This window comes from Alligator mississippiensis, chromosome 8 (assembly GCF_030867095.1).
Source record: "Alligator mississippiensis isolate rAllMis1 chromosome 8, rAllMis1, whole genome shotgun sequence".
NCBI lineage: Eukaryota > Metazoa > Chordata > Crocodylia > Alligatoridae > Alligator > Alligator mississippiensis.
The window spans coordinates 968,612-985,260 of record NC_081831.1 but is presented as its reverse complement, the minus strand read 5'-3'; the positions used below and the strand labels follow the sequence as shown (position 1 = coordinate 985,260).

The following is a 16,649-nucleotide window of genomic DNA, read 5'->3' as shown; positions in this document are numbered from 1 at the left end:
CGTTTCTCCCCCGGGACACGGGGATGAAAGGCACCGAGCCCACCCCCGCGCGGGTCCCGCGTGCAATTGGGCTGTGGCCCGGGGCGCCCTGGAGCGGGCCGTGTCCACCTCAACGGGCAGACTGCAGGGAGTGCACACGCGGCCCGTCCCCACGCGTGAACGAGCCCCGGGAGGGAGCCCACGCGGCGGGGCGAGAGGCTGAGGAGCGGGGAGCGGTGTCCCGCACCGGCCACCGGCTCCTGCTAACGAATTCCGGGAGAGGCTCCGGCGCCGGGGGCTGACGCGTAGCGCGTGGGCTCGGCCTGTGGGGCCTCGCGGGTAGCGCCTGGTCCACGCCGCCTCCCCGGTGCCTGAGCCCCAGCCCGGCGCCGTCACCGGTTCTGCCCGGGGAGATGGGCTGCCACGACTCCCTTCTCCCCACGGGCGCACCGTCCCACGCGGCCCCCCGCGCGGGCGGGCTCCAGGCCCCTCCAGCGTGGCCTGTCCCTGGGCAGCGGTGCCAGCGCCCACGCGTGCGGGCATGCACCCGTGACCCCGCGGGAGCAGCTGGCGGAGGCGGCCGCACTGGTGCCGGAACGTGTGTCCGAGGGAGCCGACATAAAGCAGCCCCGCGCGGGGCCCCCACGCCCACGCCGGGTCGGGGCAGGTGCCAGGCGGGACAGAAGCCCTGGCCCGGCCCGGGGGGCCATTCCTCCCCCGGGAACGCCCTCCACGGCCGGGCGGGCACTGGCTGCCCATGAAAGCGCAGTCCCGGCCGCCGCATTTCCACTCGCCTCCTCCGGGACAGGCAAATTGCAGCCAGATGGGAGCTAGGCAATAGGAAGCAGCTACCTTATTTACTGCAGGCAAGGCGCACGCCAAACTGCCCGGCCCCGTGCCTGGCGTGGGGTGGGTGGGTGGGTGGGTGGGTGCGCGTGTGGGGGGCTGGGGGCGAGGGCAGAGAAGCGAAACCCGGTTGCAGGCGCTGGCACGGGCTCACTCGGGCCTTGCCTGCCCACGCAGGACCCGTGGGCAGGGGAAGGCGCTGAGCGGCCCGCGGTGCAGAGGCGGGCGGGGGTCCTGCCCCCCACTGCCACGCGGGACGGCGCCATGCCCGCACCGGTGGGAAGGGCCCGGGAGCGGGGTGAACGCGGAGCCCCGGGCAGTGCGGCGTGGGCGGTGCGGGGAGCCCTCCCCTTCGGGCTGCTGGGAAGCCTCTCGAGCCGAGCTGCGGACACGCGTGGCGCCCCCCCCTGCCGCCCGCACCTGGCCCCGGCTGCGGGCCGCGCGGCCCCCCGGCGGCGCAGCGGGCCCGGCCCCTCCGCAGCAGCGCCCGCCCCGTCCCGCCTCCCGCGCTCCTCCCCGCCTGCTTGAGACGCGGAGCACGTCGCGGGGAGGCGGAGGCTGCGCGGGGGACGCGGGGGGGCCCCGGCCGGGCCAATGCGGTGCGGGCGGAATATTCCACCCGGCTCCGGCAGCAACAAGTGCGGGGGGGTGCGGGGGGGTGCGGGGGGAAGGGCTGACGTCAGCGGGCGGAGTATTATGGTCTGGGCTGCGCTGGCTGCTGCTTTTCTGCTGCCCGCGGCCGAGTAAACATGGAGCTTTCGGCCGTCGGGGAGCGGGTCTTCGCGGCCGAGGCCCTGCTCAAGCGTCGCATCCGCAAAGTAGGTGCCCCCGGCCGGCCGCGGCCCCCGGCGCCCCGTGCATGCGGCCCCCGGGGGCCGGGCCCGGCCGCAGCCCCGCTCCCTTCCCCCAGCTGCAGCTGCAGCAGTCCGGGCTGTCCCCGCGCTGCGCGGATTTTGCATCTGGTTATTATTTGCAATTCCCCTTTCTTCCTCCCCGCCGCCCCCCGCACCCGCCCGCCTGGCTGCTGCGTGCCCGCTGCTCCCCGAGCCGCCCCCCTTGCAGGCGTTTTGTGCGCGGCGCCCGGCTGCAGGGCTCGGCCGCTGGGTGTTTTTTTTTTTGTTGCATGCAGGGAACCGCTTGCAGGCTTTGACACACGCTTGTGAGGGCAGGCAGGGCGGTGTGGCATGCTTGTCGCTGCGCGCGGCTTTGTTGCACGCCTGCCTGGATTCACACCCCCCCATGTCTATTTATCTTCTCTCTCTGCCTCTGCAGGGGCGCATGGAGTATCTGGTGAAATGGAAGGGCTGGTCTCAGAAGTAAGTAGGTGCCGTGTAGGATTTGTGCATAGGCCGGAGGGGATGGATGAGTGTTCTGCCTTTCGCATTGTAAGAGGAAGGAAAGTTGGGCCCGGGTCTTTATTCCTTCCCTTTTCTCTTAACGGCAACCGGCGCCTTTGCTCTGTCCCTGCTAGGTACAGCACCTGGGAGCCCGAGGAGAACATCCTGGACGCCCGGCTGCTTGCAGCCTTTGAGGAAAGGTAGGAGCCCCTTGCTTGCCGCGCACCCGTCGCATGTAGAAACGTAGCTGTGTGTCTCATAGCCCTGCTGAACCAAAGCTCTGTTTATTTTTGACACCTCTAGGGAGCGAGAAATGGAGCTCTACGGGCCCAAAAAGCGAGGCCCCAAACCCAAAACCTTCTTGTTGAAGGTAAGAAGGCGGGAGCCTGGCATGTGTGTGTTGATGCTGCTTGGCTGGGGAGTGGAGAGGGCTGCATGCTGCAGCCGGGAGCATGAAAAGGCAGCATGCTAATAGCAGGGTCCCTCTCCAGCTCGGGCATAGGCAGCCGCTCGTCTTGTAAGTTGTAATTATGCAGCCGGATGGCGGGATGAGAAAGTCACGGGTTGATTTATTTTCTTTGCAGGCCCAGGCAAAAGCAAAAGCCAAAACCTACGAATTTCGCAGCGACTCTGCCAGGGGGATCCGGGTGCCGTATCCTGGCCGGTCCCCCCAGGAGCTGGCCTCCACCTCCCGGGCTAGGGAAGGACTGAGAAACATAGGCCTGCCTCCCCAGAGCACAAGTACCAGCACCAGCACCGGTACCAGTACCAGCACCCCCAAGATGGAGTGCATCCGGGACCGAGTGGTTAGAGTAGAAGAGAAACCTGGGGAGACCCCCAAAAAGAGAGGCCCGAAGCCGAGGAAAGAGCTTTATCCGGTGGAGAGCCTGGATCCCACCAAGCGGAAATCCGGGGAGCCAGGGGACAAGGTGGGAGACTACCTCAAAGCCAGGAAAATGGAGGAGGCCGTTCCAGGAGCAGCCAAGTTCGGGTCGGGACACAGCGTGATCCAGCTAGCCAGGAGGCAGGAGCCCGAGCTGTCCGGCACCATGGCTAGCCCCGGCCGAGCCGAGGTTGGGGTGAAGCTTGGAGCCTCCGAGACGTACCCTCCCCGGGTCGCCAAGCACAGGGCAGACTTTCTGGACCCCAAGGGGCAAGGCGGGTTGGACCCCGGCGGGCCAAAGATCCTGCACGGCTCGGCCAACCAGAGCTCTGTGGGCAGCTTGTACCGAGACAGTGTGGGGGCCCAAGCTGGCCGGCCGTCCCTCATCGCGAGGATCCCCGTGTCCAGAATTCTGGGGGACCCGGAAGAGGAGACCTGGAGCCCTTCTCTCAACAACCTGGAGAAGGTGGTGGTGACTGATGTGACCTCGAACTTTTTAACCGTCACGATAAAGGAGAGCAGTACGGACCAAGGATTCTTTAAGGAAAAGCGATGACTCTTCCCCGGCTTGTTCCAGGAAGACTGAAAGTTTGGGCAAAGCTTTGGTGGCTTTTTTCTTTTTTTCTTTTCTTTTTTCTTTTTTTTTTCCCCCCCGGACGTCCTCAATTCATTAACTCATTTTCTCTCTCCCTCTCTCTTCTTTCTTTTTTTTCCTTCCAGTTTTGTTTTGTTGGAAAGATTATCTCTAGAGTTATATTTTCTATTAGATGTAAATATGTTATTTAAGAAGAAATACCAATATATATATATATAAATATATAAATATCTATCTATATATATATATTTCAACTCTAAGTTGTTTTATTTAAATGGAGATGAACAGTGATTGCTCAGTTGCTTTTAGAAAGGACAATAAAACTGAGGACTCATGAGTTCATGCCTGTCTTGCAGGAGACAGTGTATATAATGAATGATGTTCATAGCTAATTATGTTTTTGGAGTCGGTTTTGTTTTTTTTTTTAATTATGTGGGTTTTCTTTTTCCCATACGATGCTATGGATGGTGAATGGGGAAATGGGCCCAATGCCCTGATTCCTGGATTGTGATATAAGGTGTTGCTTGTACAATCAAGTGTGCTGTATCCAGAACTGTCGCCCTAGGCAGTTGAAGTAAGCACTTGAACTTACAGTATTGTTGGGGTTTTTTTTGTTTGTTTGTTTCGTTTTTCCTATTAAAAAAAAAAAGTCAGGAAAAAAAAAGCAGAAGTCCATTAAAAAGCTAAAAAAGTTGTTCTAGCAAAGACGTATTAACTTGAATGACCTTTTCTTGCAAACGAAGAGGAGGTGCGTGTGTTGGATGCCTGAAAGGAGTGATACTGAAATGCACTTTAATAGAATTGCCGTAGAAGTTATGGGAGACAGAACTGAGCTGAGAATCTGTTTTCATTTCGTCTGGTTGCTTGATACTTTCCCCCACCCACTTTAAAAAAAAAAAAAAAAAAAAAAGCTGTTTACATTCCTGAAATGCCAGAAAAGTTTGGGAGGAGAGCGTGTCACTGCCCATATTTAGATGCTCCTACTGGGATAGAAAGTGGGTTTTTTCCAGACCGCAGCTCCCTTTGGGCTGCCGGAAGACCCCGCAGCAGAGCTGTATCACGGACGCGTCTGTCTGACAAGTCCCAGTGTCACCTTACAGGTCCGGAGAAAATCTTTCCCCCTCCCTTATGCCACTTGCAGCAGAACGGAGGAGCCGGTTCTTGCCGCGTGCCCTGCTAGCACGCGTGCACTTTGTCGTGGGCCTAGGCAGGAGCGTGGTGTGGGTTTCACGGTCTGAGCAAAACGCCCCGGCTTCCTTCTGCTGGGGCAGGCCGGGGCCTTCTGCTCCCTTGCCGCAAGCCTGCCCCAGAGGAGGATGCTGGGAGCGGTGGTGTTTTGCCTTTGCTAGCGGGGGGAGCTGGGTTGCGGGAGAGCAGGTGCTCGGTGTTGATGGAAGCGTCTCGGTTGGTTCTAAAGCACAAATCTGTCTGGCAGCCCCCAGGGCCGGGGCGGGAGAGGGGCCTTTTCCGTCTCCCTTGGTAGGCCCGGGGAGGCCCTGCAACGCTTTCCAAGTGAGGGGCTGCACAGAAGACGAAAGCACAGGGGCGCAGTGGGAAGCAGGGGGGTGCAGAGCAACTCAGCCGGGTGGTTTTTTTCCTCTGGCCTCCTCTGCCCCCTGCCCCTTCCAGCAGCTGGGGCTTTTTCCCCTCCTGGGAGAAAACGAACCGGAGGACTCTGGTTTTGTCTGTACAGAGGGACCCGCTCAGGCGGTTTGGGTTTGTTTGGGGTTTTCTTTTCCTTGTTCTTTTCTTTGAAAACATTCTATTTTGTATAATCGAGATTTTTAAGAAAACTGTGTTTGTACAAAGAAGTGAAGCGCGCCGCCAGCCGCGTGGCTGCTGCGCCGGCACAGGACATGTATGTTGCCACATGTATGCTAACGAGGCATGTTGCTGCCCTTCCTCCACCCTTCATCCCACCGACACCTCCCCGGTTCAGCAGATCAGAAACAGCAGCTCTTGGGGGGGCTCGAGTGGTCTCCAGCGCGGGGGTGAGGGGACCGTGGCCTTCGCCGCTCCGGCCCGCTGTAGCTATAGAGGTGTGTCCTGCTGCACACAGCCAGACATACATGTGGGTGTATATGTGTGTATGTACATATCTGCATATCTATGGAATGTGTGTGAGTTATTTAATTCTTAAGACTTGTAACAAAAACCAAGAAAGAAAGAGAGAACTCGGCTAAATCTCAGTCTCAGAAGTGAAGCTTCAGTCCGTGTCTTCTGCCAACCGTGAATGTCTATACGATACCTGCTTTTTATGTGAGTTTAAATATATACTTTGTAAATAGACCCGGGTCTGTCTGCTCTCTGTTCGCCCGCGGCCGGCCTGGGGGCGGGGGTGGATCCTGCTTCTCGGGGGGAGGCTGAGCCCGGCACCAAGGGCGGGCAGGCCGCCAGCACCCCGGGGCCCGGCGGAGCGCTTAGGGCCGGGCCGGCAGGTCCTGCCCCGGAGGTCCCCCCACTCCCGCGCGGGGCGCTCGCGAGGCGGCGGCGGGACCCGGGTGGGGGGCGCGGGGGTCCTGCCCCGTCCCCCGCCGCCGGTCCCGGGACCTCCCTCGCCCCGCGGAGCCGGGCCGGTCCTGTCCTGGCTCCCGAAGCCCGGGGCGGCTAACGCGCGCTGTCCGGGGCGAGCCCCGGGATGCGGCCGGAGCCGCCGCGGAAGAAGAGCAGAGGCGCCGCGGCAGCCGCGCAGGGCGGCGGGCTGGCTTGTTGCTGAGAACAGCGGGAACCCGCCGCGCCCCGAGCAGCTTCGCACCCCAGCACCCTGGCCGGAGCCCTGCTCCCTGCTCACAACCCCCCCAGCCCTTCCCAGAAATGCCAGGACCCTGCTACGAAATAGAGATCTCTACAAATACTCTCAGCTTCTACAGAGGAGGACTGAAGCGGCCCCCTCTGTAGCCCGGTGGGCAGGAGCAGGTAGCTGCACCCGGGTGGGCCAGGCTGAGACCCGGTCGCTATCGCGCCCTCTCCCCTGGAAGAGCTGGAAGTAGCGACAGAGCCCTGCTGGGATGTGTGACAGGCAACTCAACACCCAAACGCACAGCAGCAAGTTCTTACAAACAAACAAAAAAGGCGACCTTGAATACTAATGTTATTTATTGGTAAACACGGTTAGCACCAGCTAGGAACTTCAGTCCACAAAAAAAGATTAAATTAAATTAAATTCTCAGCTTCGCCTTGGAGAGGCCAACTGCAAAGTCAAACTCACTCACACGGGCGCACCGAGCAGGTAGGTTTAATACCAGGCTGGAGGGTAGGGAAGACTGAGATGATGGCAGGAAGGCGTTTCCCGATTATCACTTTCACAGTTGCTATAACTTTGGGATTGAAAGAGCTGGTGAGCAGAAAGGCACAACGTTGGAGTTGGCAGAGCAGGCTCTGGCACTAGAGGAGCACGCTCTGTGTGGGGGGCGGTGGGGAAGGGAAGGGGCACCCCCTTTGTACTGACAGGTGCCCAAAGTCAGGAACCCCGAGAAGCCCTCTGAAGGGAGACTGGACGGGGCCGTCCTGCGAAGTACACTGCAGTGTACACCGGCATCCCGGAAAGGGGCATCCTACCAGAGCTTGCTTAGACTAGAGACTAAAGCAGGTGAAAAGAGGGCAGGCTGCAGCTGATCACACCAGCCTGCCCGCTCCTCTGCTAGGCAAGGGCTCTTTTCAGTCTTTGTTAGACATGCCAGTCCCCAGCCTTCATTGAGCGTTTGAGTTTAAACCCCGCTGGGGCCCTCTTCCTCCACAGGCATTCAGGTGCCAAGCTCGGGAAGGTGGGGGGCAGCTCCCCTGGGATGCACAGCAGCTGCCTCCACCTGGGAGCCGTGTGAATGCTGGGGACCAGGCATGCTCTCCCCCCACAGCCAACTTTACCTAGGCACAAAACAGTCGTCAGAGACTGGCGTCATGGGCGAGGCTGAATAGGAGAGATCCAAAGGCACATTGTAGGTTAGTTTGGATTTGCAAAGGCCAAGTAGTCAATATTTGGTGTGTGGGGAAGACAGCCAGGCGCTGCCCCCATGACAGCCCACATCCCCCGTTCGCTGCAGCAGGAAAGGGCTTTCCGCAGTCCTCGCGGCCTGGACTTCAGGACACAGCTGGTGAAGGCCACGAGCAGGGAGCTCTGAAGCTACAAGCCGGGTTTTTTTCCTTGAACGTCTCAGAGCAGAAGTTCATTTGGCTGAGTTTAAACGATGAGGTCAACAGACAACAACTTTTTGGCACCATGGAGTTCCAAGGCAACTTGGTCCTTACCAGCCACCCACATGGACAAAACTCTCGTCTGACCCACGTGGCCCCACATGTCTCCGAGCGCCGCAGTCCCCTAATGCAGCAAGCTACAGTGGCTACGAGCCCTAGGTTAGCAGGGAACCTGAAGCAACTCCCTCAGCTCTCAAGGTTGATTGATGGAGCAGCAGCTTTGCAAGGGAGATGCGAGCAAGGCCTCTGGCGTCAAGAAGAGTCACTGAGTAATGAAGGGGCAGAAGGAAGTCCCAGCTATCCGCAGGGAACCGTCCAAAAGCAGCAGCATTCCTACAAGGCTTTGTGGAGGTTGTCAGCTCAAACCGGGCCCACAGCTGAGGATTTGCAAAAGAAAAATCTTAGAGGGAAGTTTGCAAATTCAACCGCGAGGCATTTCTGTAGCCAGGGAATCTTCCCTCGGTGATGTCTGGAGCTCAGACGCAGCAGCACCACAAACCAAAGAACGAAGCACCGTGAAGACGTGGGTCAGTCAGACACCGCACTGACTTACTGCCCAGCTGGGAGCACAGCAGCACAGCCAGGAAGCCCCAGCCCCAGGGCACAGGGCAGACCAGCCCAGCAAATTCTGGCTCCATGATGATGGGGTCGGGAATGCAACAATATTTGCTGCATGCAACCACACATCCTGCTGCCCCCAAGACAAGGGATGCAGGGTCCAGGGCGCTGTGAGCAGACAGCATTTCACTACTCCCCCGTGTGCACAAAGCAGCCGGTGCTCCGTGCAGTGGCTTACCAATGGGTGCACCCCAAGGCCACGGCACTGGGGCAGCGACCTGGCAAGCGAAACTCAGATGCAGAAGCTGGACATGTGCACCTGCTGGGCTGGGCCCGCAGTCTGTCTAGCCACAAATATTTATAGGGCTGCCTTGGAGTCCACCAGCAGCCCCAGCGGTTCTCCGGACTGCCTCAGCCACGCATCCAGGAGAGGAGCTCAGCCCTACAAACAATGCCAAAGGCTAGTGAGCGCAGGATGCAAGAAGCCCCTCTTCAGAGGCTGTTCCCTGGCACTGCTGCTGAGAGGATGGGAGCTGCTCTCTTCACATCCCAGTGACTTCTGGTGTGACCCCAAGGGGTTCTCGGTGTCCTCCTCCCACAGTCAGTGGAAGGCACTCGGCACCACTGCAGCAGCATTGAACTTTCCGTGTCCTGCCTCCAAAGAGCCCCCCAGACACAGGTGCTCAGCCTCAACTATCGATGCACCATGCTTTGCTGCTGTCAGCTGTTTTTCGCTGCTCAGCTGCACCATGGCTTCTCAGTCCTCACTATCGTCTCCCCTGAACTAACATTCGCATCAAGGACGGCAGCAAGTCACATTGCCAAGCTGTCTGCCACTCAGCCTTAGAGGAGTGATGGCAGGGGCGTTCGGACAGCGGGTGGTCTCCGGCCCGGAGCAGCCCTGAAGGCATACGCACACGAACCAGGTTAAACCCTGTCAGCTGCATTTGCAGGTGCTAGGTCATGTCATACACGTGCTTCAAAGCATGCTTCGTGCAGGCACCTGGAGAAACTCCACCTGCACAGCAGACTGCAGAAGGTGAGGCAGAGCACGAGTGATACCAGGACAAGGAGAAGGCCTTGCTTCCAGCTGGGTTCCCAGGCCTGGACTTTTCTTCTTCTCCTCACATCCAGATTCACAGCAAGCAAGCAAGCAAAAGCAAAAGCAATGCAGCAGCTCACGCTGCATCCAACCTCTACCAAGCGAGGACCTGCCGTGAGTGGGCACTGCACGCCTGCGGCACCCCTCGCCACTTGGAGATGCGGCGCTGACTGCCAGTCTCCACTGCTTGGAAAGAGGTACCCCCTGAGGTCTGGTCGTGCCCGCGGCAGCAAGCGCAGTCTGGCAGGCTCCCCCAGACTGAGACATGTAAACAACATTTCCACTTCATTGGGAAACCACCACCAAACCCCCCCACGTGCACGGACAACCCCCTCAGCTGCATGCCGAGTGCTGGGGAAGTGGCCCGTATGGTTTGGACCGACTCGGACCATCCTGGGAGCGGAGGGCTAGGTTTGACGGGATGCCTGGAGGAAAAGGGAACTCCCCTTGCAACAGGGAGCTGCCACATGGCATGGCCTCACATCCCTGCCCCCAGCTGTCCGGACAGCTGCGTGCTTTGTGTTCTGCCATTTCAAGCTGCAGAGCAAAGAAATCCAAGTACAGTGAAACCTGGCTCAGCAGCCACTTGCTGGCCAGTCCCCTTCAGTAGCAGGCCAGCCTCTGTCCCCAGAGAATAGCCACTTCCATTGTGGGGCCACCTGCTCCGAAAACTGAAGAAAAAATAAAAAAATAGGGGCGTTGCTCCCCCTTGGTGGCTGTTAACAGGTTTCACTGTATCCTCCTCCTCTTCCCGAATCGCTGCTGGTTCCAGGAAGTCTGCGCAGATATAGCGACCACGAACCAAGAGCAACCCTGGCTGGGAATGGCAGGACACTTCACTGCAGGCTGGGAGGTGCGGCTCAGCCAGCTGCTTATAGGGGCAGGGGCTGATTTCTGCCTCCCCGAGTGAGTCCCACTGCCATTCACTTAAGGAAAGAAAAACCTGCTACAACTGGGGGGCCTGGCCGGTGGGGGAGGGCGTGGGGACCCACTCCCCCGCGCCCCGCTCCCGGGCTCAGTATTGCCGGAGATTGAAGAACCCCACGCTGGTGGGAGACTCCTTGACTGTCACCGTGATCAGGTTGGCCGTCACGTCTGTGACAAAGACGTGCTCGATCAGGCTGCGGGTGGGTTTCCAGTCCTGGCTGGTCTGGATGGAGACCGACATGTTCTGGCCCACGCTGGGGAAGGAGGCCGAATCCCGGTCCGAATCGGAGCTGGTCTCTTCCCCCGTGCTCGCTTCGGAGAGCGCCGAGGGCTTGCGGCTCTCCGTCCCGGCCTGCCCCTCCTGTGTGCACGGCGGGCTGCTTTTGGTCGAGTCTCTGTCCCCGGCACCTGCTCGGGACACGTGCTTCTCGCTTTTGCAGCTGTCCGTGGCTGGTGGCAGTCCCGCGCTGGCCCCGCCGCCCTTCGCAGCCGCGCTGCTCGCGTTCCCGGCCCCGCCAGCGCCGGCGCTCTTGGTCTGAGCTCCACAACCGTGACGAGGGAGGCTGCTGCCGCCGGCCGCGTTCTGCCTATTTTTGACGCTCTGCAAGTTTAAAGCCTGAAGGTTCAGCTCCTGGCTGCCGGGGACAGGCGAGCCAGCCGGGGCCTTGCTGCCATTGTGCAGGCCCTGAGAGCCCCCAGCGCATCCCGCCTTCTGATCCCCCCCGGCGGGCGCCTTGGCGGCTTTGGCTCCCTGCGTGTTCAGCCCCGGCTCCCCCGCTCCCTTCTGGTGCCTCATTTTCAAGTCCAGCCCTAGGCTGCTCTTGCCGGCAGCCTGTGCCTTGAGCGCCAGCCTCCCCGCCGGCGAGCCCTCCGCAGAGGCCTGGTTCTGGGCCATCCTGTTCATGTAGTGGACAATGGAGCTCTGCCAGCTGATCCCGCGGTTGGGGCTCCCCGAGGAGCCCTTCATCATCCCGGGAAGGGTCTCTGCCGCCGGGCCTCCGGAACCAAGCCCGGCGAGCGCCCCTTGGGGCTCTTTCATGTGCGCCTTGAGCACAGCGAGACCCGAGGCCTGGGCACTGTGCTGAGGCTGCGGTTTGCCCAGCGGCTTAGCGCCACCACCCACCTCCTTCCGGGAGGTTTTCAGCACCTTTGCCAGGTTCACCGTCCTCCTGGCTGCTTTCTGCTCTGGCGGGAGAGGCTTCCGCCCACGCTTCTTCCTGGCGGGGTCCTTGGCTTCGGGCTTGGCCACTAGGATCTGAGCTTTCTTCTGTGGCACCGGGTGGCTCTCTCTGCCCCGAAGGCCCCTCTTTGCCTCCAAGTCGCTCTCATCGTCCTCGTCGGAGGAAGAGGAGGAAGAGGAGGTCGAGGAAGAGGAGCTACTCGACTTGGTTTTCAGAGGCACCTCTGGTTCCTTGACAAAACAAAGAGGGGACAAGGGGAAGAGCAGCGCGAGTCACGATGCCCAGGCCCGACTCTCTCCCAGTTAGGTTTTCAGCAGCCCGGGGACCCGTGGTCGCAGGGACCCCACAAATCCCAGTGCTACTCCATCCCAGAGGTGCCACAGCACACAGACCCCTCTCCACGTGCCCACAGCACTAAAACTCCGGCCCCCACCCAGCCAGGGACTCACCACATGCTTCCTGGGCCTGCCCCTGGGCCGCTTGCCCCTTTTCCGATTCTGCACCTCCTTCTCGTGTTCCCTGCAAGCACAATTGAGGACAATGCGGGGAAAGTCGGACGCTCCTCACCCGGCCTGGCTCCTCCCTTCCCCCTACCTTGTTCCAGCAGAGCGGGGTCGTAAGCACCAGTTGTGCACGTATGACCCCCTACCTATACCGACCAGGAGCATCTTTCCCGGAAAGCACCAAACCTCTCGGTCTCCCTCTGCCCCAGGATTTTTGCTGGGGAGCTGTGAAAGCCCCTGCTGTTGTTGTATATGAGCAGCCAGGGGAGGAAAGGGGGATTTATCCCTGGGCTTTCTAGGGAAGCAGGTGGGAGCCGCACCGTGCAATCTCTCACCCACGCAATATGCAGAACATTTACCCCAAAGCAACAGATGCTGGTTGCTGGAATAGCAACTCTTACTGCAGACGGCGCGTGAGGTTTTTATAGCAGCCAATCTGGCAACAGCAGCAGCAGCTGCCCAGTTCTGCACGGCCACACAAGCACCGATTTGGCGCAGGAAAGGCACTTTCTGGTCCTTCCGAGCACAGCCCCCGAGCAGGTGCGCTGGCTCGGCCGCCCTGCCGGTCCCTCCCGGATGATGCGGTGCAAGAGGCCGAGGCCTCGGGAGCAGCGTGAAGGGTGCGACGGAGGAGGGAGGTTGTGGGAGAGGGGGGGAAGGGGGTGCAAGGACAGGCCCTGGAGCAAAGATGGCTGACCGCCTGCCGAAGGCTGCGCCGGGTGCTGCGAGGTGCCGGAGCGCACCGGGGCGAGCGAACCCGAGCAAACTATTTTGGTAGCGACGCAAGGAAAGTCCTGGTTGCCTCGGTGACCTCCGGCAGCAGAAACCTGGGCAGGTCAGCGACAAGCTACGCCAGCCGCTTTGTCCGCACTGAATTGGCGGCTTTTTCAATTCAGCCGGAGCTTTTGTACTTCGTCGTGCGTGTTGGAAAAGGGTAAATGGAAGTGTCCAATTAGCCTCCTGCAAGCCATTCATTATTTATATACCTCTATAGCCGCTCTGCCCCTTCTTTCCAAATTAAGCAGCATTAACCTCTTTACAGTTTCTCCAGAGGGAAGAAAAAACAGTGGGTGTTTGTGGATTCAACACATCCCTCCACCGGGCTCGCTGCACTTCTCCCGCGTCTTTTGTTTTGCTCGGGAGAAGGTGACCCAAACCCGGAGCGGCGCAAGGTGGAAGATGATTACATGGCAAGCGCCTGAATGGCGTTACCAGATTCCCTTCTCCTTCGTTACCGCTTAATACCTAATTAAACCTCCCGCCGCTCTCGGGAACGACTCGATCCTTTTCTTCCAAAAAGGGAATCGGAAACCAGTTTTAATTAAGCCCGATCATAAACTCCTAATGTTTTCCATCACTGCGCAGGCAAACTGCTTGCCAACCCTGAGCCCGCCATAGCCACCCCTGCCTCGCCGCACGCAAGGCGTCCTGGCTGGGATGAGACTCCCGGGGACGGTGCTTCAAGGCTGAGATCTGTGGAGGAGCCCTGGCCGGGGGACAGGGCCCAGCGTCCTCTGCCTGCACGCACGTGCTACGGGAGGCTCGAGCGGCTTCCCTTTACGCCTGGCCTCTGCTGCGGGATCCCGTCTCTACCTGCGGCTGCATAAAGCAGGACCCGGGGTCTCGCCCTTGAGATGAGGGGGTCCAGACCATTCAGCTCCTCCAGCCACTTCCTAGGCGGGTAGAGCAGGTGCCCGAGATAACCCGCCTGTCCCAGGAGACCCCCAGCCCCCCACTCCTAGGGCCCAAACCCAGCGGCGCGGGGGGTGGCTCACTTCTTCTGGAAGGCGAGGAGCAGCCGGGGGTCGAGGATGTTCTCTTCGGGTTCCCAGCTGTTGTGCCTGCAAGGGGACAGCCGAGCTTGGGCGCAGGAAGGGCAGGAGGGGCCGGGGAGGGGGGAGGGAGGGGGCAGCCCGCGCCGGCATGGAGGACAACAATGCGGCCGCGGGGCCGGGGGCTGCGCGGGCCGAACAAAGCGCCGGGCCGGGGCCGGGGCCACCCCCGCACTCACTTGGAGGACCAGCCGCGCCACTTCACCAGGTACTCCAGCTTGCCCTGCGGGGAGAGAAGCGCCTTAGCGGCCGGGCGCGGGGCGTCAAGGCACGAGTCCGGGGGGTTGGATGCGCCGCGCCGCGCCGCGCCGGGGTGAAGGCACGGACCGGGGGATGCACGGAGTGGCGGGAGCACGCCCGGGCCGGGGGGCACGGCTCGGGGGGACTCCGGGAGCACGCCCGGGGCCGGGGGGCACGGCTCGGGAGATCCCGGGGGACGCACGGAGTGGCGGGAGCACGCCCGGGGGGAGCGGGGCGCCCCGGGGGGATGCAGGGAGCACGCGCGGGGCGCCCCGGGGGCTGGGGCCGGCCCACCTTGCGCAGCCGCTTGCTGAGGATGCACTCGGCCGCGAAGACCTGCTCGCCCACGCTGCTCAGCTCCTCCATGGCGCCGGCCCGGCCCGGCCCGGCCCAGCCCCCGGCCCCCCGCCCGCCGGCCGCGCCGCGCCGCGCCGCACACAATGGCCCGGGCGCGGGGCTCCCCAAATTCCCGGGCAGCCAATGGGGAGCGGGGGGCGGGGCCTGCGGGGGGCGGGGGAGGCATTGTCCGGGCGCGGCCCGCCCCTTCCTGCCGGGGGGGTCGGGGTCGGGGTCGCCGCCGGGCTGGAGCCGGGCGCGGGGCGGGGGTGGCCCGTGCCCTTTTCCCGCCCGGGGATGCTTTGGGCTGGGAGGGAGCAGGGGTCGCTTCCCCAGGCCCCGGGGGTGGCGGCCCGCACCGATGAAAGGCCGTGGTGTTGGGGCCCGCGCTGCCCACGGCCACGGCACGATGCACGCGGGGCCGTGGGCCCGTCTGGCTCAGGGCTTGCGCCTCGCCCCCGTTTCTGTCCGGGGTCGGCGTGTCCCGGAGAGCCGGTGCTCATTTTGTGCCGCTTACACAAGAGCGAAGGCGACCAGAACGGCGGTTCTCGGCCCTTTCAGACCGCAGGGCCCTCCCTTGGAAAATGCCGGCTTAGTTTCCCCAGGATTTTTGACTGCAGGCAAATAATAGAGCCGTTCTGTTGCAAAGAACCTGGGAAGACGGTGCCACGGCACAATGGGTTTGACCCTACGGGTTGCCATCGGAAATCCCCGGGTTTATCTTGCGAATCGTGCTTGCCCCCCTCCCGGCGCTGACTGCGTGCGGCACCCTTGGGAGGGTCTCGAGGCACCCCCGTTTGCAACGCGGACCTAGACTAGGCTGGAGAAGCAACAGAGCGACCGAGATGCAGAGGAGGGAGAGAAAGGGCGAGGGGACGAAGCCTGTGGCTGCTCCCGTGTGTCCCAGACAGCAGTGGGAAGATGCTGGCTGCCTGCCTCCTGGGTTATGAATGGGATGAAGTGAACTTGATTGGAGTTTTTATTAACAATGATGATATCTGAAAACATCCAGTTCGGGTCTCGGGGACAGCTGCAGTGCAAGTCCCTAATTGCAGCAATACTCCACGAGATGTGGCCGTGTGCTGGGGTGACACGATGCACACGGCGTCAGGAGGTGAGCTCAGCTCTGCTGGTGTAAATCCAGATTAACTCCATTTAGCTGAGACGAGCATCTGGTCGATCCTCTGTGAAAATCCATTACATGGCCCTGAACGAAGTGCACGGACTCAAACTGCAAACGCGGGGTCAGTTCTTGCGTGTCTGTAAAGTGCCGTGAAGGCTCATGGCACCGTGGCATTGCACCGTGGGAGAGGATTATTAATAATACCGTGGTGCGCTCGGCCTTCCTGCAGCTTTAGGGACCTCTCGGTCCTGTCGGGGCAACGAAGCTCATCAGGGCCGATCCGGGCTAGAAGAAATCGCGCTTGAATCCTGCGTGTGTGGTTCTGCCTCCGCCAGAGAGCAGCGCCGCCTCCACCAGGCTATTTTGCGTGTAGGAAGTTGTCCTGGAGCACAACCCTGCTTCCTGAGACTGGAATCCGATATTATCGGAGCCAGAGCTCTTGGAGAATCCCTGAAAGCAGGAAGGCGAAAGCAGTCATCTCATTAGGGGAAGGCGGCGGGCTGGCAGGTTTTGAAGTGCTCTGCCCATATAACCATAACGAGCCCGAGACAATGGGAGTCTTGTCTGCTCTTATCGCGTTTTACTGTTTGCTTTTTACAACTTACTGCATTTCCAAGGCTGCGCCAGCTCACACCGGCAGTCAGAAGCACTTGGTTCAGGGCTTGCAGGCCAAGTCTGAGAGGTCCCAACACCTAACGCCGTCAGGTGATTTCTCCTTCCCCAAGCTTAATTTTTGTAAAGTTGCCTTCCTCCTGGGCAGCACTTTGCAGCGCACGGAGCGGGAGAGATCGTAGCCCTGCAGACGGGAGCTCTGTGCTGCTCCGACGCTGCGCTCACAGCTACGTTGGCTCGAGGGACAGGCCGCTGCGCACACTCAGCAGCGAGGAATGCGCACGCTGGAGCAGCCTCCATCTGGGCGCCAGCAACGTGAAAAATCACGTCTGGGAATAGGCATAGGCTCCCGCAGCCCCGATTAGGCCCTTTCCCTGGCATGGCCGGGATCTGCCGAGGCATTT

General features: G+C 60.9%; 3 protein-coding genes across 4 annotated transcripts in view; 2 read left to right on the top strand and 1 right to left on the bottom strand.

Moving 5' to 3' along the window:
- Positions 1-1,490: 1,490 nt before the first annotated feature.
- Positions 1,491-5,929, top strand: CBX8 (chromobox 8). The gene is made up of 5 exons (XM_006270642.4): positions 1,491-1,643; positions 2,098-2,141; positions 2,297-2,362; positions 2,466-2,532; positions 2,747-5,929. Exons 1-5 carry the CDS (start codon positions 1,575-1,577, stop codon positions 3,599-3,601), a joined length of 1,101 nt encoding a protein of 366 aa, XP_006270704.3. The 5' UTR covers positions 1,491-1,574; the 3' UTR covers positions 3,602-5,929.
- A 789-nt stretch (positions 5,930-6,718) lies between these two features.
- CBX2 (chromobox 2) lies at positions 6,719-14,606 on the bottom strand. 2 transcript variants are annotated; one of them, XM_059731933.1, is made up of 5 exons: positions 14,469-14,606; positions 14,114-14,175; positions 13,878-13,943; positions 12,049-12,118; positions 6,719-11,829 (listed from the first exon to the last, which is right to left on the bottom strand). In XM_059731933.1, the coding sequence occupies exons 1-5, from the start codon at positions 14,538-14,540 to the stop codon at positions 10,507-10,509; spliced, it is 1,593 nt and encodes a 530-aa protein (XP_059587916.1). In that variant the 5' UTR covers positions 14,541-14,606; the 3' UTR covers positions 6,719-10,506. The 2 variants fall into 2 exon arrangements, with proteins under 2 accessions (XP_059587916.1, XP_014458468.1); XM_014602982.3 differs by having other exon boundaries at positions 14,114-14,157; positions 14,469-14,605.
- Positions 14,050-16,649, top strand: part of RBFOX3 (RNA binding fox-1 homolog 3) — a 200,936-nt gene continuing 198,336 nt past the window's right edge. Inside the window, exon 1 of the mRNA XM_059731946.1 lies at positions 14,050-14,142. The gene's annotated coding sequence lies outside the window, so the exon portion shown is untranslated. The remainder of the gene's footprint in view (positions 14,143-16,649) is intronic.